At 41.6% G+C, this 25,655-nt stretch overlaps 1 protein-coding gene across 4 annotated transcripts in view; it reads left to right on the top strand.

Moving 5' to 3' along the window:
• Window positions 1–25,655, top strand: part of LOC140196775 (protein phosphatase 3 catalytic subunit alpha) — a 283,355-nt gene that overhangs the window by 217,668 nt on the left and 40,032 nt on the right. For all 4 annotated transcript variants that reach the window (XM_072256543.1, XM_072256541.1, XM_072256545.1 and 1 more), the window contains exons 7-8: window positions 10,271–10,348; window positions 12,698–12,792. In XM_072256543.1, the coding sequence (XP_072112644.1) occupies window positions 10,271–10,348; window positions 12,698–12,792 (173 nt within the window). The remainder of the gene's footprint in view (window positions 1–10,270; window positions 10,349–12,697; window positions 12,793–25,655) is intronic.

The raw sequence follows: 25,655 nt of genomic DNA, 5'->3' as shown, positions 1-25,655 counted from the left end.
TGAAATACAGTGAAAACCTTGTCTTGCATACTGTTAATACAGACCAAAATCATTGCACAGTGCATTGAGATAGAATGAGGTAAAACAATAAATATACAGGATAAATTGTAAAAGCTACAGAGAAAGTGCAGTACAGGTAAACAATGAGGTCAATTGTGAGGTCAAGCATCCATCTTATCATATAAGAGTTCTGTTCAAGAGCCTGATAAGTGTGATGGAAGCTGTCCTTGATCCTGGTGGTATGTGTTTTCAGGCTTTTGTATTATCTGCCTGATGGGAGAAGAAACAATATCTGGGGTTGGTAGGTTCTTTGATTATGCTGGCTGCTTTAGTGAGACAGTGAGATCTATAGACAGTCTATAGAGAAGGAGGCTGGTCTCCATGAGGTGTTGATCTGTGTTCACAACTGCAGTTTCTTGCAGTCCCATTGAGAGCAGTTGCGTACATGCAGAACAGTTCCCCAAATAAATGGTGGTTTGGTGAGTGTATGCTGTACAACTTGGACAAAAGACACAGTGGAGAACCTTTATTAGAAATTGCCTATTCACATTCGTGGGATGTGTGTTAAGGTGGAAGATAGCAAAAATAAAGTGTCTGGTTGCTGTGAGGATTCATTGGTCTACAGGGGAAACCCCAACAAACCTCCTGCTGCCCTTGACCAGGTGGTGTGAGCTATATGGTTATTTTCAGCGTATGCTTGGCTACTAAAGACTCTTTTGGCAAATCAACTGTAGATGTTTCAGCAGTGTTTAAATTTTGCTATTAACTGGTTTGATATGAATATAGTGCTAGATGTTGTTGTTCGTCCTTCGTAGTCAAAGATGACCATGGCTTCAAAGTCAAATGGGAGATTGGTGGCTGTGGGTCCGGAGGTGACTGATGAGGCCGATCCGGGCCCTGAAGGCTCGCCCACATGTGGGACACAAGTGGGTGGGTGCTGTCGTGGCAGTGGATGCTGCTCGGGCCTTGCTCACAGCACGCTTTCGTTGCGCCTCGATGATGCGCCTGACTTCAGCTGCACGGGCTCCTGTGATGATCTTGCTGCGCCAAGCTGGACGGTCGAAGGCAAGCTTCTCCCACGTGTTGATGTCGACACCCAGGCCTTTGAGGGACGCTTTCAGGCAGTCTTTGTAATGTTTCTTCTGCCCCCCGACTGAGCGCTTGCCCTGACACAGTTCTCCGTACAGCAGCTGCTTAGGCAATCAGCTGTCTGGCATTCTGACCACATGTCCAGCCCACCTGGCTTGGGCTTTCAGCAGGAGGGTGTAGACGCTGCAGAGCCCAGCTCGTTCCAGGATTTCCGTGTCGGGGACTTTGTCCTGCCACCTGATGTGGAGGAGTCTGCGGAGACAACTCAGTGCTAGATGAACATTCTTGTGAAGCACGAATCAACAGGATTTGGCAGTGAGTGATGATGGTAGTGTTGTAAGACTCCATACATGGGTCAGTCTGAGCAACCTCCAGTGGAATTAATGAAAAGCATAATTTTTTCCCCTACATTTCCATCAACTCTGCCCATGTCAATTTAGAGGCCAATTAACACAGTCCCCAGAAAATGTGTAAATACCACACAGATTCTGCCAAAGGTCAGGATTGAACCCAAGTGTCTGACATTGAGGCTTTGGCTTTACCAGCTGAGCCACTGTGCTTCTCTGCTCAGATTATGTTTGGGTTTCAGTATAAAGTGACATGCAGTTACAGACACAGACCAGGTCCATCTGCTGTGCCATTGCCATTTAGTTTGTCCAGACAAATCATTGGCTCTCAAATCAATGTAATTTAATTACAATTGTTAAGTACATATAATAAAATGTAATCAATAAAAGAAGCATTAAGGTGAATGAAACAAATCGACCACACAAAGTTATGGCAATCTGTGAAAGAGTAGTGGGAGCAGATTCAGCAGGAACTTTTAACAGACAATCGGGTTATTTATTTAGTATACAGTGTGGAGTAGGCCCTTCCGGCCCTTTGAGCTATACTGCTGCAGCAACCCCACAACCTAATCACAAGACAATTTACCCGGCATGACTTTGGACTGAGGGAGGAAACCAGAGCACCAGGGGAAAACTCATGCATTCCATGGGAAGGACATATGGAGACCCATTACAGAATGGTGCTAAAATTGAGCTCCGAACTCTGGAACCCCCTGAGCTGTAATAGTGACGCACTAGCCACTACTCTATCGTGGCACCCATAAGGAGGGTAAAGAGATTTGGATAATTTTTTTTGCAGCCTTGGAGGCAGAGATGGAATGGGAATGGCATTGTCTTCCCACATCATGAAGACCCTGGAGAGACTTGTTCTGGAGCTGCTCCGGCCTATAGTTAGGCCACACTTAGATCCCCTCCAGTTTGCCTACCAGCCCCGACTAGGAGTTGAGGATGCCATCGTCTACCTGCTGAACCGTGTCTACGCCCACCTGGACAAGCTAGTGAGCACTGTGTGGGTCACGTTTTTTGACTTCTCCAGTGCGTTCAACACCATCTGCCCTGCTCTGCTGGGGGAGAAACTGACAGCGATGCAGGTGGATGCTTTCCTGGTGTCATGGATTCTTGATTACCTGACTGGCAGACCACAGTACGTGTGCTTGCAACACTGTGTGTCCGACACAGTGATCAGCAGCACTGGGGCTCCACAGGGAACTGTCTTGTCTCCCTTTCTCTTCACCATTTACACCTCGGACTTCAACTACTGCACAGAGTCTTGTCATCTTCAGAAGTTTTCGGATGACTCTGCCATAGTTGGATGCAAAGGAGATGAGGCTGAGTACAGGGCTACGGTAGGAAACTTTGTCACTTGATTTGAGCAGAATTATCTGCAGCTTAATGTGAAAAAGACTAAGGAGCTGGTGGTGGACCTGAGGAGGAGGGCTAAGGCACCGGTGACCCCTGTTTCCATCCGGGGGTCAGTGTGGACATGATGGAGGATTACAAATACCTGGGGATACGAATTGACAATAAACTGGTGGTCAAAGAACACTGATGCTATTTACAAGAAGGGTCAGAGCCATCTCTATTTCCTGAGGAGACTGAGGTCCTTTAACATCTGCCGGACGATGCTGAGGATGTTCTACGAGTCTGTGGTGGCCAGTGCGATCATGTTTGCTGTTGTGTGCTGGGGCAGCAGGCTGAGGGTAGCAGACACCAACAGAATCAACAAACTCATTCGTAAGGCCAGTGATGTTGTGGGGATGGAACTGGACTCTCTGACAGTGGTGTCTGAAAAAAGGATGCTGTCCAAGTTGCAAGCCATTTTGGACAATGTCTCCCATCCACTACATAATGTACTGGTTGGGCACAGGAGTACATTCAGCCAGAGACTCATTCCACTGAGATGCAACACAGAGCGTCATAGGAAGTCATTCCTGTCTGTGGCTGTCAAACTTTACAACTCCTCCCTTGGAGGGTCAGACACCCTGAGCCAATAGGCTGGTCCTGGACTTATTTCCTGGCATAATTTACATATTACTATTTAACTATTTATGGTTTTATATGGCTAAATTTATACTCTGTTCTTGGTTGGTGCAACTGTAACGAAACCAAATTTCCCTCAGGATCAATGAAGTATGACTATGACTAATTGGAAAATGCTTTGATTAAACCACCATTGTACAAATATTCCTGTTCCATTCTATTCTTTCATACATCTTTTTAACAGTGGCACAACGAATGTTCGTGGAGGACATCAGAAGTATCCAGTGTCAGAAGGTAGTTAAGGTTACCTGATGTGATAAGGGTTTGAAGCAGTTAGGACATTTGTTTTGGCGACGTTAGTTCAAAAGCCAGTATCAAAAGGGTTGCTGTTGAGTGTTTCTACTTCTGCCCTCTTGGTCTGAAGTAATTTTTTTTATTTGTTCAAGGGATGTAGGCTACACAGGCTGACCCAGCATTTGTTACCATCCCTAATTAGGCAGGAGGAGAGCGAGCAGCGCACTGCGCGTGCGCAGCCCTGCGGTGAAAAATGATATCGTATCTGTTAAATAGGGGCCATGGACAATTCTGATTTGATGGAGAAGGGACATGAAAGCACAGAGGAACATCTGGAAAAATTTCTGAAACGCTCATTGGCTGCTGTCGTGACTGCGCAGTCGGGAGTCTTTCGGAGAGTAGGCCTCAAAATCCCCGGCTTTGTCTGCTGTTGGCGACCGAGATGGAGGTCGAATCGTTCGGATAGAGATGGCGCTCAGTACTCGATGTCGGAGAGCTGATCAGAGCTCGAAGTTTTTGGATGACTCAGAGTTGGACCGGGTCGGGTATGGCAGGGAGAGTTTTTCTTCCTTCTCCCGTCTGCGTGAGATGTGGGACATTTGAGAGATTTTGAACTTTTACTGTGCTCGTGGACTTCTTCATCAAGTTATGGTATTGTTACACTGTTGTAACTATATGTTATAATTATGTGGCTTTGTTTAGTTTTTTTCAGTCTTGGTCTGTCCTGTGTTTTGTGATATCACACTGGAGGAAATATTGTATCATTTCTTAATGCATGCATTACTAAATGACAATAAAAAAGGACTGCGTGTGTTCATAATCTAATCTAATTATACTCTAGAAGGTGGTGCTGTCTTGAATCGCTGTAGTCTTTGAGGTTTAGGAATTCCTGAATTCTTCTAAAAAGATTAATAAACAACCTATGTAATTCCATTGATCAAAAAGACAAGGTGTTGAATTATAGGCCAGTTCGTTTAATACCTATTGTTGCCAAGGCACTTGAGTCAATAATCAAAAAGGAAATAACTAATCATATAGGAATGCTGAATATAACCAAACCTAATGTGACCATAAGATATAGGAGCAGAATTAGGCTAATCTCCTGCCTTCTCCCCGTATCCCTTCATGCCCTGACCAGTCAAGAATCTTATCGACCTCTGCCTAAAAATATATGTGAAAACTTGGCCTCTACAGCTTTCTGTGGCAAAGAATTCCACAGATTCACCGCTATCTGGCTAAACATGGTTTTATGAAAAGTTAACAAATCTTTAGAGGATGTGGCAGGAAAGGTTGATAGAAAGGAACCTCTGTTAAGTAACGTGCTTAATTTGACATTGTGTCACATAAGGAGGTTGGTACGTTAATTAAGAGCCCAAGGTGTTAGAAGTGACTTAGCATCATTCAAAATTTGGTGTCATCTAGAAAACAAAATGTTGGAATAATTTGGTTCTTTTGAGGATGGAGGGATATAACAAGTGAAGTAAATGGAGTACCTTGGCATTGGTTTGTGGCCTTCAATTATTTATTATTTGCATTAATGACATGAAGGGACTGAAATTTTCAAGCTTGCCAATGATACGAAAATAGGTGGAAAGGCATCTTGATGAGGACTTTGTGATTTTACAATGATTGGATATACAGATATGATGATGGTTGTCCATCATGTCCGATGATGGCAGCAGAGTTTTTTTAAAAATAGAAAAGCTGTTGCACTGAAGCAGTTCTACTCTCTCAACCTCAGAAGTACAGCTCAAGTGGTCTGAATAAGTATCATAAACTGGGGTCTTTGGTTCCAGTGGATGACCATGATATCTTCTGTGCCTTGTCATGCCCTTCACTCTCCATGAAGCATTGCAGAACCACCTTCCTGGCCATTGGATCTCACTGTGTATCTCTTTTGACCAGAGTTGACTTTGCATGCTAGGACACATGTCCCCATCTCACTGGGGTATAAAGTCTACTGGCTACCTTAACCTTGTTTAACCCACAGGTCGAAGTGTGTACTGGGAGTGATAGCACCTTTGGTCCCATTGGACACTCGGCTCTCACCGAATGTGGCCATTTTCGCATGCAGACAGCTACTTGGACCCACCAGTGAGAGCTGAGTGTCCATTATCACAAAATATCAGTAGGTAGAGACAGCTAGTACGTAATTATGAAGGGACTGGAGTTTTTTTTTTAAAAAGAGAGGTTTTATTTCAACTACACGGGGTGTTCATGAGGCTACACCTAGAATAATGCAGACATTTACATTAAAAAAAGCCTTGCCTTAAAAAAAGATATACTGAAGTTGAAGGCAGTTCAAAGGAGATTCACCAGGCTAGTTCCTGAGATGAGAGTTGTCCAGTAAAGGAAAAACTAGACAGCTCAGACCTATATAACTTGGAGTTTAGAAACATGAGGGATGATCTTATTAAAACATCCCATAGAGGCTTGACAGGAGACGTTGAGATTTTCACCAGTGGGAAAATCATGAAGAAGAGGACATAATTACAAGATAAGGGCCACTCATTTAAGATTCCTAGCAACTTTTTCCAGAAACTGGTGAATATCTGGAATTCTGTGCCCCCAAGGGTATTGGAGGCTGAACCATGAGACATATTTAAGGTGGAGGTAGATAAATACTTGAAAGATCAGGGAATTGAAAGCTATGGGGAACTGCCACAGAACTGTTGAGGCCAGCATAGGTCAGCCATGATTATATTGGTGGGACAGACTTGAGGGACCAAGTAACCTTACAATTCTCTTGGCTTCTCAAGTTTCCCATGTGAATGAGACCAATTGCAAACTTTTGGTATGAGCTGCATTCTCTGCTAATCCAAAAGCAGAAAGCTGAACTTGTTTTCAGCAGATCTTATCGCCATTAACAGACGCAGTTCCCTACAGCCAGGAAATCCTCCAGGAAAAGACGCTTGACAGGCGTCAGAAGGGGGTACGCAGCTATAGTTATATCTCATACAGGAGCAGCTTTGATCTGTGAAATGATTGATTTGAAGAAACTCTGGTAGTCAGAGTGTCTCAATGTTGCCTCAGTGCTCTGATCTGCATTGTCCTGAGGAAGTAGGTTTCTTCCTGCCCTGCAGGAAGACAGTAGCTTTCACTGGTTGCTCTGTCTGTGTAAACATGGGTTCAGTGCAGAAGTCATCAAATAGATTTGTCAGTTTGCTTCCATCTTTGTTGCTGTTTGTACTTAAGTTATTATCACAAAACAAGTATGTTATTGAGCTGCCTTTTATCTGTCTTGGGAAAACACAGCCGAAAGTATTCTCAGACTGAACTGACCAATTAGACCATTATGCAGACAGTTTAGAGCATTTTAAAGCTGCGGTCTCATAATCCTGTTCATCTGCTTTCAGCAGCTCTGGATTAAAATCATTCAGCACAGGAGGAAGCCACATAGCTCATCACTTGCCTCTGTTTCTCTGAAAAAGGCTCTCTAGTTATTCTGTTTCTCTTCAGCTCTGAAGAACTCCCCAATATTTTTCCAATTTTCTTTGCTTTGTGTCTGCCTCCAGCACACCCTCACATTCAATTTACCACAGGCACTTGAGTACATGATCTACTTAAACAGTAAAATGTTGTCCTCTAGGAGTGGATTTATATTAAAGAAACTGTACTTGAGCAGTAACAAGAGCTTTAGCCAGTGTTTATAACCAATATTTTTAGTAGTTGCGCAAAGAATTGTGCATTCTAACTGCTCCATGTGATGGCCATCTCCACTATATGATCCAATGTCATTGTTGCCACAGTCCAACATTATCAAAATCCCCCAACACAAGGGTTCCCAACGTTTTAATGCCATGGAACCTTACCATTAACCAAGAGGTCCATGAACTTAAGCTTGGGAACACTTGCCCTACATGCTTGTCCAATCCATCTTTTGGTTTGAACTCTCTTTCACAGGTAAGGGTCGGGAATTCTAGACATTGAAGAACTGAGATAAAACTCCACTGACTTTCCAAGCTTGCACAAACTCTGCTCGCAGACAGTCCCCTCATTGTCTGTGCCAGCCACAGAAACCCAACATGGGCCTTCCATCTTGGGCCGCAGGAACCTACCCTCTTTGTGCTAGTTGCAAGAACCCATCCTTCCCCCCCCCCACCTGCATCACTTCTAGATGTCTCTGAACTGCTCATTCTAGCCTCTTTTCCCATTTATTTGCCCAACATCCCAACATTAAGGCTGTTACAAAGCAGAACCTGTGCAGGTACCTGTTGGAAGCAGACTGATATCTCCGTATGGTGTTGTGCAACAGCCAGCGGTTCCCTGCTAAACAGGAATGGCAAAAATAATGACAGTCATTTTTTTGGGTTTTTTTGGTGCTGCCTTTGTTACCACTGCTGGTATTGAGACAGATAGTAATTGATCAAATAATGTGTTTTTATTAAGTTGATTAACTCCTTATCACAATTAGTAAAGAGTACCATGAAGTTGACAGTTTGTGTTACACGGGGTCTTCTCATTCGAATGATGGCATTGCTTGATGAAGACCTACCTCATAGAACTTTAGGAAAAAGTTAATATGTCATCTAATATAAATTGATTTACTATTGGCACATGTACTGAGGTGCAGTGGAAAACTCTGTTTTGTGTGCCATCTTACAGATCATTTCATCACATCAGTGCATCGAGGTAGTACAAGGTAAAACAATAACGGGGCAGAATAAAGTGTTAAAATCATAGAGAAACTGCAGTGCAGGCAGAAAGTAAGGTGCAGGTTCTTGATGAGGTAGACAGGTTGAGTCCATCTTATCCTACTGTGAGTCTGTTCAGTTGCCTTATAACAGCAGGATAGAAGATGTTCTTAAGCCTGGTAGAATATGCTTTTAGGCTTGCATTTTTAGTCCAGTGGGAGGGAGGAGAAGAAAGAGGTTGGGGTGTTTGATTATGTTGAGTGCTTTACCAAAGTAATGAGAAGTATAGACAGAGTGCATGGAGGTGAGGCTGATTACTGTGATGTGCTGAGTTGTATTTACAATTCTGCAGTTTCTTGTGGTCTCGGGCAGAGAGTTGCTGTACAAAGCCGTGATGCATCCAGATAAGATGCTTTCTATAGTATAAAAATTGTTGACAATCAACAGGACATGCAGAATTACTTTAACCTGTTAAGGATTTGGAGGTACTGGTGCACTTTCTTGGCCATAGTGTCTAGTGGTTGATCAGAACAAGCTATTGGTGATTTAAGTAATCATGCAGTCATTAAGAATAGGAAGCCATAAAATAGCTTTTTAAATCAGACCCTGACATCCCCCCCCCCCCACTGATTACTTCTTTACAAGCATTTAATGAACTGCCATGAGTAGGTTCCTGTTGAACCTGCCTCACTGCCCTTTTAGACTGCATTTTCTGGATCATAGCTCTCCCAGCCATGTAAATTATTGTGTACTCTATTAAAGCATCAATTGTAAATGCATCTATTAAATTTTCCCTTATCCTGTCTTGCTGTGTCAGGGTGAGTTCTCAGAACTTTGACACATTCCATCATATGATTCTTCAGATAAGGAATATGGAAAAAAGTCATATTTCAATTTCTGGCATGTCTATAACACAGTAACATGTTTTAAAATACTTGCCAGAAATTATTAAACAGGATTTGACAATGAGTCATATAAGGAGATAGTAGCTGCTCATGGGTGGTGAAGGAGCGATTTCCCATGTATATCCTGGTGTATACTGGGTGAGGAGTGTGTCAGTTGGTTTCTTCCATACCCGACTGATTGTGGGGGTTACCTGTGTATGAACCTGTTCCAGGTTGCTTAGGGAGATTTGCTGGAACATCTTCACAGGTTGAGGTATCAGAAGCCAAGAGGATAGCCAACTTGTTTAATTTAACAAGGCTACCCATGATACATCAGATAACTACAGGCTAGTGAGCCTTATGTCAGTGGTAAGGAACTTAATGGAAAATCCTAAGCATAGGATTTGCCTAGAGAAAAAAGGAATATCAGCATGGCTTTGTGTGGGGAGAAGCCCTACCTAACTATTGAGTTTTTCAAAGTTCAAGTTCAAAGTAAATTTATTATCAAAGTACATGTATGCCACCATATGCAACCCTGAGATGCATTTTATTGCAGGCATGCGCAGTAAATCCAAAAACCATAACAGAATCAGTGAAAGACTGCACCCAACAGGACAACAAGCAATATGTAAAAGACAGCAAATTGTGAAAATACAAAAGAAATAAAAGCACTTCATAAATAAGCAATAAATATTGAGAACACGAGATGAAGAGTCCTTGAAAGTGAGTCCGCAGGTTGTGTGAATCATAGGTTGAGGAGGTAACTAAGCTGATGTGATGAATGGCTTGTTTCTGTGCAGTACAACTGATTTTCTGAACAGACTGCTGTTTCCTAAATTACAAAATGATCAAACTTCATACTTGGCTGCAAAGCCTTTTATAACATCTTGAGGTAATTAAAGTTGATCTAGAAGTATATTTATCTATTTGCTTTTTTATATCTTTTTTGTCCAGTTTTCTTTTGCATTGATGCTTCAGTGAAGAATCTTGTCTACAATCCAGTGGTACAACTTTTTGATCTGCTGAATCTGTTTGTTTGCAGTTACCCTGCAGTGTGCGAATTCCTACAGCACAATAATTTATTATCGGTAATCCGAGCTCATGAGGCACAGGATGCCGGGTAGGTGCTTGTTTATATATTAAACATTTAAGTTGAATACTTAATTCCTGTGTATTAAAATAGATCCTGTGTGCAACAGTGATGATGTTTGTTAACTCAGCCCAGAATAGTTGGCTGGGAAAATGAGAGACAGACTACTTTATGAAAATTAAATGTCAGAGTGTTGCAATGACCAGCTTATGATAAATGCCACCAGAGGAAGTCTCTTCATGCCATTGTCCTTTCCATTAGATGCCTAATAGTGAAGTGTTGAAGCAATTAAGAAACAAAGACTTTGTATAAAAGACAGAATGCAGAAGATGCTGCAGATTGTATGTAAATAAAACTTATAGGGAATACTCAGCACCCGTGGAGAGAGAAACTGGGTCCCTTTCATTCCAAGGACAGAATTTGGCTGGCACACCATTGCAGAGTAAATGCTGCACTGCTAGAAGCTGTGCAGTTCAGGTGAATGATTAAAATGAAACTCATCTGGCTCCATGTAAATATCTAAGTCTTGTGCATTATTTTGAAGAAGAGCTGTGGGAAGCTATCATTTGTTATCCAGTGATTCTTTTATCTTCCCAGTTAACATCAGAAATGATAATTATCTGTACATGTCCTTGGCACACTGTGGGAATGTTATGACTTTAAAAATTGAGGAGGTGGTGGTGACCAATCAACCTCTTATCTCTGTACTGCCTGTCAGTGAGAGGTGAGATAATGGCTGACCTTTTACGTAGCACCACAATTTTCCTGCACTAACATCCCCTCTCAATTCTCTTAATATTGAAAAATCTATAGTTTCCTGCAATTAGCTATGCAGGATCTTGTGAGCAAGACAGAATTTCATAGGAATCTGGATTTTGCTACCACGTAATTGCCAAGTATATTCCAGATAGAAATCAATAGATTTTTTGGATATTAAGGGGTCATGTTGGAAAATGGAGCTGAGGTAAAAGATCATAAAGGATCTACTGAATGGTGAAGCAGACACAAAGGAATGACTGGCCTTCTCCTGTTCCTTATGTTCTTATTGTAGCTGTTCTTCAATTCATGAGTTAATAGGCTCTCCTGAGGCTGGAAATCCGCAGCTCTCTTTTCTCAGATCTGAACTGTTGTCTCTCTATCTCTGTCGATGCTGCCTGGCCTGGGTATTTACAGCATGTTTTCAACCATTTTCTTGGTGTGGAGTTACGCACAAGCAGCCCTTGTGCTCCAATCAATGTACATCTGACTTGTTCTCCACCTTTTGTATTGCCTTCCATAGTTCAGTCTCTATACTTCACTGTCAAACTTTGCAGAGTTTTTGAGTCCACAACAAGCTTTGATTTTAACACTAATTAGTGAATTCTTTGTGGACACTAATCATCTAAAGAATCCTTGATTTATATTTAGTGAATTAACATTTCTTCTAAATTCTCCAAAGAGCTACACAGCAGCATTAGCAAAATTTGACATTATCATATAAAGCATCATTATGTGACCTGGAGCTTGGCGAAAGAAGTTTATTTCACGTTAATGCAGTTTGTTGAAGCAGGAGCTTTTTTGCCTGTCCTGAATATGATGACATAGAACAGTACAACACAGGACAAACCCTTTAGCCCACAAGAGCTGTGGTGAGCATGATGTCAAATGAAGCTAATCGCAGTTGCCTGCACGTGATCTATATCCCTACGTTCTCTACATATTCATATCTCTCTGTAAAAGCCTCTTGAACAGCACTATCATATCTGCTTCCTCTACCACCCCTGGCAGCACAGTTCCAGGCACCTACCACTCGGGGTGGTGGGGAGGGGGGTGGTAGAGATCTTCCACCTTTCACCAAAATAAAATTCAGCTTGCATAACTGCTCAAACTCCTAGGAGGGAAAAGAAAGGTTTGGAGATTGTGACTTCAACCCCCACTGATGCCAGTGTGCGAGGAAACTGAGTGAAGACTCACCTCGGCTAGAAACCTGAACCACAGTGTCGCAGTCTTGCCATCACCTAAGAGGCCCTTCAGACACAAGCTACAAACATAAAGTGGAGACAGAATGACAAGTTTAAAATTGTAAAAAGTGTCATCACCACTGTCACACACAGTTGTAGAATGAAGGTAAAACACCTCTGTAGACATTGGAGTAGGAGATGTTGCATCTTCCGTTACGAATGTTCTCAGCTGGGATGAGGACATCACTATCATTCCCTGTTTACTTGGATTCCATTTAGAGCAAATAGCATAACGTGCCCATGGTATGTTCAACAGAATCTAATTAATGGATAATTTGAGATTTTACAATCGTTAGGACTGGAAATTGACAAATTAATTCCTGTCTATGATTGTAGATGCAAACTTCAGGTATAACTGTATTTTTTTTTATCTTCCCAGGTACCGAATGTACAGAAAGAGCCAAACAACAGGTTTCCCCTCACTAATTACCATTTTTTCAGCTCCCAACTACTTGGATGTCTACAATAACAAAGGTATGGGAATGGACTCCACTGTATTACTGGATGGTTACAACATAATGTAAGGGGTTGACCACTCTGCCTTTCAAGTCTACTGCACCATAAGATCTGATTGTTGATGCAACTCTACATTTCCGTCTAACCATGGCAATCTTTCACCCCTTTCTTATCTAGAATCTATCTGACTCTCCCGTAAAAGTATTCAGACTCTGCTTCTACTGCACTCATAAAAGAAGAATCAGTAAGAGGTGTGGCGGAAATTATGTCTGATTGCAGCAGATCACCGTTTTAAATAAGTAATCCCTGCCCCCCTCCCCCAAACAATAGCCCATGGTTCTTGATTCTCCCACACAAACCATCCCTACACATTGACCTTGTTGAATCCCTTAGTGTCCTGTTAATGAAGTACTGCTCCATTCAGAGTTGATAGAGGCCTGACACTCAGACCTGTATGTAGCAGCACTTCCCTCTGTGATGGAAAAATAATATAGTGTAGTTGTGTACTGTCATTTTGAATGTGTGCAATGGTACTGACCAGCTTAAGAGTATTAAAGCTGGCTGAAAATGTATTTGTTCTGTACCTCTCGCCTCAGCAGATGGGTTGTTCCGGTAAGCTAGAGCTTGTACGGGTGTTAAGCTGTGCATTTTCAAGATGTTTGCAGAAAGCAAGTAATAGGGGTCAAGTGGGAGAAATGTAGACTTTGGGTTGTGTTCCCAAGACTATCGATGTGATAAATTAGGAGTGATGTGTGTTGGTCTTATAAGTCATCTGTCACTGCTGTAGAGTAGAGCAAGGGATTAGAAAGCTTTATCGTTGGTTTATTTTGTATGCATCAAGTCACAAATTACAATTTCAATAAACCTGATCCATCTCTAATTGGAAAACTTTTTCAGAATCAAATCCCATTCTCCAGTGCTGACTTTTCCAAGTTTAGTGATAATTGCTATGCCTTGGATGCTTTCACTATATAAGTTATTGCAACAATGCACCTAAAATTAATTCTTGTGTAAGTTCCTAAATCTTAGATATTGTTTCGAATGAATGTGTATAAAATGCTTTCCATTTGGTGACACTAAGTGCATCATTGCAACATGCATCTGCTCTGTGATGTCAGGTATTGACAGATGTCAGTTGTGATGTGGAAATGTGAAGCTACTTGCTGAGGTTTTACAAGACATGTAAAGAACTGTTACACTCCTTTAGGTTCAGTATAGTCTCTCGACATGTAATGAGCTGTATTCCCAAATAGTCCTATTACAGGTTCCATGCTTCATGGTCAAGACCTTCGGTCCATTATGAAGAAAGATTTCTCTGAGTTGTTGCACTCTCCTTTCCTTCACACCACCCTATGTTTCTCTTCCCATTTGAAAGCTCAGTTCAACCTGCTATTACACTCCTTTTAAGCACTTGGTCCAGATTACAATACTCCCTGGTTCTTTTTGCTGATGCCCTTTATTCCATGTCCCTCTGATCACCAGCCTTCTTGCCCTTATTCTTTCTTAATATATTATCAAAAGCATTTATGATGTTGGTTTCTTCTATAAGTCGAAGAGCAACCCCAACCACCCATCCCTGGCCCACCTCTGTGTCTCTCATTCCAAGGGAAATTCAAGTAATAGATCCCAAAGAGCTCCATCCATCTCTCTGTCTTCCAGTCAGAGCAGAAGTGATCTTTATTTTAAATTGGTGTCCCATGGTTACTCCAAAAATCTCCTGAAGTTTGTCTTATTTCCTTCCCAGGGTATAGGCACATTTCTCCAGCCAGGATCCACCTGATCTTATATAATAGATTAACATAAATTCTGATTTCTTGTGCTCTTCCCTTGATGTTCATCTGTTGGGATAGATGTTAGACAATCCATATTCCCCTACAGCCTCGGACAGCAGCTATCTGAAAGCTGCCACATCAGAGCATTTCTTACAACAGTCAACTGAAAACTTGTGCAATGGAAGAAATGACAACTGCACTACTGATTTTAAGCAGTGCTTCCATTTTCTACAATAAATGTAAACTGCTACACTTTGCCATCTGTGTTTAATATTCAATCTGAGATATGAGGTGATGAGGAATGTGTAATTTGCTTGCTAACCCAGTCTGATGTCTCCAAGTAGAACTTAAAACAGGTTATTCAGCCCACGATGCTGTTCTGAGCACTTAACCTACTCTGACATCAATCTAACCCTTCCCTCCAACATAGCCATACATTTTTCTATCATCCTCATGCCAATCTAAGGGTTTCCCAAATGTCTCTAATGCATCTGCCTCAACAATCCCCCCCCCCACCCCTGCTAGGTGGTGTGTTCCACACACCTATCACTCTATTTAGAAAAAAAACTTGCCTCTGACATCCCGTTCAATAGAGTCATACAAAAGTACAGCACAGAAACAGGCCCTTCAGCCCATCTAGTCTGTTCCAAACCATTTAAACTGCTTACTTACATTGATCTGTACTGGGACCATAGCCGTCCATACCTCTACCACCCACGTACCTATCCATACTTCTCTTAAATGTTAAAATCAAGCTTGCATGCACTACTTGCACTGGCTGCTCATTCCATACTCTCATGACTCTGAGTGAAGAAGTAGTCTTTGTGTTCCCCTTAAACCTTTCACCTTATACCCTTAACCCATAACCTCTTGTAGTCCCTCCCAACCTCATTTTAAAAAAAAAAGCCTGCTTGTACTTACCTTATCTTTACCCCTCATAATTTTGTATGCTTCTATCATATCTCCTCTCAATCTTCTACATTCCAAGAAATAAAGTCCTAACCTATTCAATTTTTCCTTATAACTCAAGTCCTCCAGACCTGGCAACATCCATGTAATTCTTTTTCTGTTCTCTTTCAACTTACTTTACAGCTTTCCTGTAAGTAGGTGACCAAAGCTGCACACAATACTCCAAATTAGGCCTCACCAATGTCTTGTACAACTTCAACATACTATTCCATCTCCTGTACTCAATACTTTGAATTATGAAGGCCAATATGCCAAAAACTTTTTAACAACCCTATATACCTTTGATGCCACTTTCAATAAATTATGGACCTGTATTCCTAGATCCCTTTGTTCTACTGTACTCCTCAGTGCCCTACCATTTACTGTGTAAGACCTATCCTGGTTGGTCCTACCAAAGTGTAACACCTTACACTTGACTCCATTAAATTCCATCTGCCAGTTTTCAGCCCATTTTATCAACTAGTGCAGATCCCGCTGCAAGCCACAATAGTCTTGCTGTCCACTACATCCCCAATCTAGGTGCTATCTCCAAATTTGCTGATCCATGAAGCCAATATCTAATCCAGTTTACTACCTCATCTTGAATGTCAAGTGATTTAACCTTCTTGACCAACCTCATGTGTGGGACCTTGTTAAATCCACTGCCTTGCCTTCATCAACTTTCCTAGTAACTTCGTCAAAAAACTCAAAAAAAAAAAAAAGATTGTTTAAATGTGAATCTACTACACACGAAACTATGCTGACTATCCTTAAGCAATCCATGCCTATCAAAGTACATATATATCTGGTTCCTTCGAATACCTTCCAATAACTTTCCCGCTACTGATGTCAGGCTCACCAGCCTCTAATTCCCTGGTTTATTCCTTTTATTCCTTAAAATTATGCTCCCTCATATTAGCCATTTCCAAACTGTGGGGGGAAAAAAATTCTCTGGTTAGCCACCCAGTCATGCCTCTTATTGTCTTGTACACCTCTATCGATCTGTACTCTCCTCTCATTGTTTTTGTTCTATTGACTGTACTCAGTCACCTAAAACAGCAGCTTCCAGGCCCTCATACATATAATGACTGACCCAAACCTTGCTGGAACAGGCTAGTTTGTGGTATGTAACATTAGACTTCCTCATTGAATCTTGAAGTCCAGGCATTTTCAGCACCTGGACTTAAGAGTGAGAGCTGCCATCAAGGCTGAGACAGGACTATGATGGGGCCAGTGGCCCACTTCTCTAGCCAGTGAGATGAAAGGATTGGGGAGGAAATGGGTGAACTACAGAAAAAAAAACTAGTGAAGTATTGCAGAAGGAGGGGAAAAGGGTCTGAGCAAAGAAAAAAATGACAAAATGATATCTCCAATAACCTGTATGTGCAGAGAGGTAGAGCATTGAATTGTTCATTTAATCTGATAATGTTACAATGAAGAATCTTGTGAGAATTTGGTAATGGCATCCAGTGAGTTTGAGGATAAATTGCCACATAGCGCAAGGCAGCTGATAATTGTCCACAATGTAGATGGGGTCAACTTCTGGTATTGGGATCAATTTCCAAGTCCTTAGCTCTCTGAATGTGGCTGAAAGGGTGATATGGAAGGCACACAGCATGTTTGAATTTGTTAATAGAAGCACTGAGTTCAAGAGTCAGGGAATTATGTTGAAGCTTTATAAAACTCTGGATAAGCCACATCAGGATTTTTGCTTTCAATCTGGTGGACCTGTTATAGAAAGGATGTCGAGGGTGCAGAAGCCGTTTACCAGGATGCTGCCTGGGTTAGAGAGTATGAGCAAAAAGGAGAGGTTGGACAAACTTGGATTGTTTTTTCTGGAGCAGCAGAGAATGTGGAAAGGCCTGATAGAGGTTTATAAGATTAGGAAAGGCAAAGATAGAGTAAACAGGTGGTATCTTTTTTTCCAGGGTCAAAATTCAAGATGGTGTGCATTTAAGGTGAGAAGAGCAGTCAATGGAGATGTATATGCAAGTTTATTTTACAGTGTGGGTGCCTGGAATGGACTGCCAGTGGTAGTAGTGAAGGGACTTGTGATAGAGGTATTTTTAGAAGGCTGTTCAATAGGCACAGAATATGCACAAAATGGAGGGCCATGGGACTTGGGCAGGCAGAAGGGTTAAGTTAGTTAGGCAGCTAATAGCTGGTTTATTTGATTCGTCACAATGTTGTGAAGACTTTCGCCAGGGCTTCTGTCTTTGGAGATTCTGTACATTTTTCTTATGAACAAACTTTAAAGTAACAGTGGAAGTACATTGAAGATTTGTATCACAATTAAGAGAGTATAATTGACAGGACAAAGTGGACAGATTGGCTTGTTACTGCAAACTAAGATAGTCAGTAAAACAATCTGAGTTCTTTAAGATGATAAAAGTGCTGTTGGTTGATGTTGTGGAGTTGTTTCCAGGTGTGGAGGTCTATGTCAGCAATGGTCGAGCTAGATATACTTTGCCTCTTGTCAATGCGTTGGGATTGCAAATCACACTTAGGATTTGGCATGAAACAGGCTGACATTTTAGTGCTGCACCTCTGTCTCCTTGGATGGGATTTTGCATTAGAGCTCGAAATTCTGGCACACCCTAATTGAAAGAGGTTAGAACCTTTGTCCCTAGAGTTGTGGATCAGTGTTAATTCTACCATCAGCATCACTGAGGCATATGCCATGTTATATGCATTTCTATACCTCGGCTTAATCTCTATATTAAGAACCTGAAATAATTTGGTTAAACTCCTTATTCTCAGTAGCCATCTGCTAATTGTTGAACTCCAGCAGCTCTCAATAGTTGCATTCTTTGGCATCACTAGTTTTGTATCAAATGCTACAGATCTCAGTTAGTCAATCCAGCTTCCTCTTCAGTTTAACAGTTTATGTATATATCACAGGAATGCAGTGTAATGTGAATCATTCCATTAGAATCACAGTGCAAAATATTCTCACAAATTATCGAAAGTGTTTGAATTATTCTAAATAGATACAATTTGATGAATAGATTTAAATTTCCAACTCTTAATGCCCATTTATGGCATCTGAAACCAGTGGGTTAGCTGGCCCTTGCTTTGTCTATTAGTGGATAGTCCACTTGTGCAATCCTCAACTGCTCGTTCCTCAGAACACTAGTTTCAAACCTTTCTCTTGTCTTTCCATGGCCTGTCTCGCACCCCCACCCCCCATCATCATTATCCTTAGTCGTACAGTGTGGGTATGGGGCTTGGACTAATTGGTCCAAGGTGACCAAGTTCCCTTCTAAGATCATCTCATTTGCTTGTGTTTGGCCTTGTTTCCCAGTTTTCTAAGCAGGCCTCCTGTCCATCCCTTGCACCAAACACTTGGTTTTGTTTGTTAGTTTAGTGTGAAAAAATTTGTCTATCTCTAACTACGAATCTAATGTATTCCTGGATCTGGAGACACCTATAAACCAGTCTGGAAAAGGATAATAGACTTGATTTCCTCAGGGATATTAGAAAATGAGATGGCACCCTCTAAAGCTTTCATTTATCACACACTTTCAACCTTAATATTTTAATATTAGAAATCATGTAAGGCAGTTATTTTGCCCCTCCTATTTTTCGTGTTGCTGAAGTAATATCACCTGCCCCTGCCTTTCCCTGAAATCCTGAAAAACTCTTCTTTTAAAATGTTTATTCAATAACTATTGAAAATTTCTCTTGAATCATTTCCTTTGAATGTTTTCCTAGACATCATAGCTTCCACCCCTCCACCACCACCTCCAGTTTCTGTAAACAGCTACTTTGTTGGAGCCCTTCCTGACTCCTGAAGGCTACACTTTTCCAAAGGAAGCAACCCCACGTTTCCAAGTATTTCCACAAATTTCCACACATCCTCTCAGTTTTAGGATTTTCTCCCAACTCTTCCTATTGCCTTTAAAGATTAGTGCACACCCATTTGTAAACAAGTTCCATACTCCTTCCGCATTCTTTTCCTGGATGTTTGTTTTCTTGCCTGCCTAATCCTGTTCTTGGAGGCTTTTTTGATATATTGCATTTGGTAAACCTAGTATGCTTGTCTATAAAGCATTCACTTAAAAATCGAGCTTTGAATAGTTTTCTCTTTGCGCCTAGTGCATTTTCTTTGACCACAAAAACACATTGAGGCATACGAAGGAAGTGAGATTTTATTTCCACTACTCCATGAGCTTGAAGAATTTTGGATGTGAAAGGTCGGCAAATCACTGCTTCTTGAAAAACCTGAAGTTTTGAGTACGCAGTACAGTGTTCTGCCAGGATAAATAGTCCCAACAAATGTGGCCAGAAAAATGTGATGTGAAAGTAAACTTATTGTTTTCGTGTTAAATTGGTCTGATTTTGTTCAAAGTTAAACACAGCAAACTTGGATTTAAAGGAGCTGGTTAGTGGGCATTCAACTCAATAGAGAAATAGGGTGCTGTCATTGTAGTTATAATTATCCTTTCCCATCCAAACCAAATTACTTTACCCTAGTATGATTTACACTTTACGTTTAAAAAAAATACTGCAGCAGGCTTAATACATCCAGTGTCCTGAGCTATGACAGCACTTTGTGCTGAACTCCTGAAGAAGATATGAAGAGCTCAGTCAGTGAGGAAGAGTTATGTCACCAAGCACTACTCTTGAGATTCATTTCTTGCAGATATTCATAACAGAATAAAGAAATAAATAGAATCAATAAAAAAATACACAAAAAGATGAACCAACAACTAATGTGCGAAAGATAAACTCTACGAAAAAAAAAAGCAAGTAAATAGTGAGAACATGAGTTGTAAAGTACTTGAAAGTGAGTCCATAGGTTGTGGACCATCAGTTCAGTAATGGGGTGAGTAGAGTTATCCCCTGATGGTTGAAGGGTAATAATTGTTCCTGAACCTGATGGTGTGGGACCTAAGAATCTTCCACCTCCTTCCTAATGGCAACAGCGAGAAGAGAACATGGCCTAGATGGGGTGGGAGGGGGGTCCTTGATGGATGCTGCTTTCTTGTGGCAGTACTCCTTGTAGATGTGCTCAATTGGTGGAGAGGTTTACAGTGGCAATTTGAGGGATTGAGACCCATCCTGCTAAATTTAAGATTGCAGAATTGGAGGATCATGGATATCTAGCAAAGTTGTATGAACTGCAAAGGGTGATATAAGACAACAGTGGAATTTTGCTAACAGTGTGAGATTAAACTGTTGTATTCACCGGGAGCTCGTATTGATCACCAGTCTCAGTGGGTGACAGGAAAATAGACCTTGTTGGAAGGAAAGATGTGTGAATAGGATCATATTCATGAAGGGTGCACCGGGTTGTCGAATTAAGAAATAGGAGCAGGAGTAGGCCATCTGGCCGGCTGATCAAGCCTCCGCCATTCAGTAAGATCGTGGCTGATCTGGCCATAGACTCATCTCCACCTACCTGCCTTTTCCCCATAACCCTTAATTCCCCTATTATACAAAAATCTATCCAACCTTGTCTTAAATATATTTACTGAGGAAGACTCCACTGCTTCTTTGGACAGAGAATTCTACAGATTCACCACTCTTTGAGAAAAGCAGTTTGACCTCAATCTCCATCCTAAATCTACTCCCCTGAATCTCCTACTAGTGGAAACAACTTTCCTGCCTCTATCTCATCTATTCCTTTTTTAATTTTATATGTTTCTATAAGAGCTCCTCTCATTCTTCTGAATTCCAGCAAGTACAGTCCCAGGCGACTCAATCTCTCCTCATAGTGTAACCCCTTCATCTCTGGAACCAACCTGGTGAACCTCCTCTACACCGCCTCCAAAGACAGTATATCCTTCCTCAAGTAAGGAGACCAGAACTGCATGCAGTATTCCAGATGTAGCCTCACCAGTACCCTGTACAGTTGCACCATAACCTCACTGCTCTTAAATTCAATCCCTCTAGCAGTGAAGGCCAACATTCCACTTGCTGCCTTGATAGCCTGTTGCACCTGCAAATCAGCCTTTTGAGATTTATGCAGAAGCAATCCTCTGCAATTTTTTTTTACCATTTAAGTAACAATCTGCTCTTTCATTTTCCTTTCCAAAGTGAGTCATAGTCATACTTTATTGATCCCGGGGGAAACTGGAATGACCTCGCATTTACCAACATTGTACTCCATCTGCCAGACCCTTGCCCACCATCTGTCAGACCTTTGCCCACTCACTTAAACTATCTATATCTCTTGGCAGACTCTCGGTATCTTCTGCGCAATATGCTTTTCCATTCAATTTAGTGTCATCAGCAAACTTAGATACTTTACACTCGGTCCCCTCTTCCAGGTCCTTAATGTATATTGTGAACAGTTGCGGGCACAGCACAGATCCAATGTGGTATATCACTCACCACTGATTGCCAACCAGAGTAACACCCATGTATCCCAACTCTCTGCTTTCTATTAGTTAACCAGTCCTCTATCCATGCTAATACATTGCCCCCAATTCTACTGCACAATTTGGAATAACTTAAGATGCTATTCTAATTGTCAGGAAACTTTATGTATTTTTAAATTTTGATAAATTTATATAGGACACTGTCTATTCTACATCCAAGATTGAACCTGCCACAAACTCAACTTATCAAAGACCTGACACTGTTTATGATCCCACATAAAGGATCTGCTTTATGTAGAGCAGATATAGATATAATGGATATAGGTCCTTTGGCCCAATAAGTCCATACCAACTATTTCTGCTTAGCTAGTTCCAGTTTCCTGTGTCCAGCCCGTATCCCTCCAGGGTCCTCCCCTCTAAACACATAACTGTGTTATCCACCTTATCAATGTTTCTCACAACTTTAAGTATTTTTATAAGATTAGGTGGATAGTAACAGTTTTTCCCCTTACTCTTCTGCATTCCAAGGAATTAAGACCTAGCAAATCTCACCCTATAATTTAGGCCCTCTTGTCCTTGCAACATCCTCTTCAAAATTGGAAGATGTAATACTGTTCCAGGGATGTTGAACCAATTGGAGATTGCTCAGCACTTGTTAAACCTGATCTTGTTAAATATAGTTAGAATTTTCTGGTTTGTTCGGTTTGTATTTTTGTTTCCTCATCCATCAGCTTCTACCCAAGCTGTTGTGTTTTCTGTTCTTATCTTAAGTGTTAATAATTGCCACTTAACCATATTAAAATGTTTAATTATGTTAAATTCTCAGCTTTGAGTGCCTCAGTTTGAAGTAATAGCAGTTTGTGATGGGGCTGTCGCACACTGTGAGTGATGGTGTCTAGGGAGTGACATACAACAGGAAGTACAGTGAGGGGAGCAGGAGTGTTGCACAGCAGGAAAGGTGGCACTGAGGTAGGGAGGATTGCATATTGGGAAGGACAGAACTGGGGGGAGTGCTTCAGCTGTGGGAGGTGTGGCTCTGAATAATATTTTGCTTCTTTCTCTGAGGAGGATTCATTGGGAAGACATTGAAGTGTCTGGAGTTATTAAGTGTATGGGTTTGTGAAATGCTTCTTGCCAGAGATACCATAAATTTCCATGGTACCTATGGGAAAGCAGCAGGAACAGTCATGTCAAAGCAGTGAGGGATGATCAACATGCAAATAAGAACCATTTTTTTTCAGTTAAAAAGAATGCCTAGTCTGGCCTAATGCTTATTGACCTAAAACATAACCCACAGTATATCCAACTGTAATGCCCTTTTGAAGAATCATTTCTCAATTTCTAGTTTTTCAATCTCACTGCTAAATAAAGCAGTTGAGATACATAATCAACTCAGTGGTTTGCACCATCTGGAGACTGTGCACCCTCTCAGTGGCACCCCTTTGTTCAACATGGATACCTGTCTAGCAGTGTCCCTGCCATCCTGGAGCCCCTTTGAGTACAGAAGACTGATGCTGGTGAAGAAGATTTGTGGGACAGAAGAGAGACTCAAGATGCCCTAAGCGCCTAGTGCTGCAGTTACAAAGCTCTGGTTTGATGCAGCAGGAGGAATCTCCCAATCCATCAGTGTGGCATCTCCCAATCTATCACAGGGTCCTGAAACCAGTGTTCATGTTTTGCACCTGGACTGCTGAAATATTACTAGGAGATAGGGTGGTTTAAAAAAAAAAAAAGGCACATGTCATGCTTTCCTTCATTGGTCAAGGCATTGAATATGAAATATGCTCTAAATCAAGAAGCCATGTGTAGCTGTGTAAAACTTGGCTAAGACCACACTTGGAATACTGTGTGCAGTTCTGCTCTTCCTGTTACAGGACAGTTGTGGAGGTTTTGGAGTTGGTGCAGAAGATGTTTACCAGGATGTTGTCTCGATTAGAGGGTATGAGGTAGAAGGGGAGGTTGTATAAACTTGAATTCTTTTTTTCTGAAATGTCAGAGGCTGAAGGAAGATGAAGTTTATAAAATTAAGAAGCATAGATTAAGTAGACAATTAGCCTTTTTTCTAAGGGTAGTAATGTCGAATACTAGAGGGGATGTATGGGGTGAGTTTATTTTTACACTGTGAGCAGTCTGTGTGGAACAGTTTGCCTAGGGTGACGGTGGAAGAAGATATGATAGTGGTGTATAAGAGGCTTTTGGGTAGACACATGAGTACGGATGGAATGGATCATGTACAGGTAGAAGGGATCCGTATAGACATGGTGGGCTGAAGGGCCTGTTTCTGCGCTGTACCATTCTGTTCTATTACTGCAGTGAGGCCAACTGCAGCTCTGGTCAATGTCTTGGGAGCTTAGTGGCCCTCTACTAACTAGGTGGGGTAGTCGGTAATTCAGAGAAACCATATGTTGGCAGTGCTATCTCAAAAGTAGCCCATCTTGTATGCAGCATTGTTAGTTGTTGCAGGGTTTTCCTTGTTTAGAATCTATTAATAGACAGACAGTAATGGAAGGAGACACAAACATATATTTTTAGAAGCGTCATGAATCTGAAGTTCCTGGATCCCAGTTCTTACATGGATTATTTAGGGAGCAGGGATTGGTTTAATTATCTGAGATGGAATAGTTATAACATTTTGATTAATTGTAACACTGAGTATGTAATGAGGAGGACTGTGAGCCATTCTTGTAGCAGTGTTCTTGCCAATGGTGAGAATAGGGAGAACATAGACTACACATGGACCATACTTGCGCTAGACTAGGATTGAATCTGGGCATCTACAGCTGTAAGGCAGCAACGTGGACTGCTGTACCATGTTGTGAAAAATAAGGCAGGAAATCGCAGGGTTGAGGGAAAACACAAGCCTTTTTGAACATGATGAGGAATTTAAGTTTCAGGCTAGTATAAGTTAGAAAGGTTGAATGGGACAGGGTGCATTTTGGAGCATGAATGAGATTGAGTCAAGGAGCCATGGCAGGATTTTGTGGGGGAATAGTGAAGTGTAGAAGTACCAGTAACATGGTGAGCAGTGATGGAGTTGTGAATTTGTGGAGGGTAATAAGATCATTAACTCAGATACTCATAACAGCACTACAGCAGAAACGGGCCATTCAGCCTATCTAGTCCATACCAGCCTGCTTTCTGCTTATTTCCATCTACTTGTGCCCATCTCAATACGTTTCAATAGGTACATTTAATGTCAGAGAAATGTATACAATATACAGTACATCCCAAAATTCTTTTGCTTCACAAGCATCCACGAAAACAGAGGAATGCCCCAAAGAATGAATGACAGTTAAATGTTAGAACCCCAAAGCTCCCCCCATTCCACCCTCCTACGCATAAGCAGCAGCAAAGCGACAACACCCCCCACCAACAAAAAAACATCTGCACCCTCCACCGAGTACTCAAGTGTGCAGCAAAGCATCAATAAAGACACACACTTGCAGTACCCCAAAAAACACTCATTCACCCGGTAATTCAACATACCACAGGCGCGCACGCGCTCTCTCTCTCTCGCTCTCTCTCTCTCTAAAAAGAGATGTCCCCATTTCACAGTGGAGGGAGACTATAACAAATCAACTCACTGATTTATGGTGTTAAAAGTTTATTGCATCGCTTTTTCTGAGCTCTGTGCCCAAAGATCTCGAATCTCTGGGCACAGCAGCCAGCTCGCTGCTTTTGATCTGTGTACTCCCATGACACACCAGGTAGCAGCACTGACCTCGAATCCGCCCGCCTCCAGAGCCAGGAAAATCTGGCCCCCTAAAGGCGCGTTAGTCTTCCAGGCTGTGTCCTTGGCATATTGAAAAGCGGCTGGCCATGAGGCCCTGAGAGC

The sequence above is a fragment of the Mobula birostris genome, chromosome 4 (assembly GCF_030028105.1).
Source record: "Mobula birostris isolate sMobBir1 chromosome 4, sMobBir1.hap1, whole genome shotgun sequence".
Classification (NCBI taxonomy): Eukaryota; Metazoa; Chordata; class Chondrichthyes; order Myliobatiformes; family Myliobatidae; genus Mobula; species Mobula birostris.
Note: the sequence above shows the minus strand (reverse complement) of the source record. Positions and strands in the feature narration are given on the sequence as shown.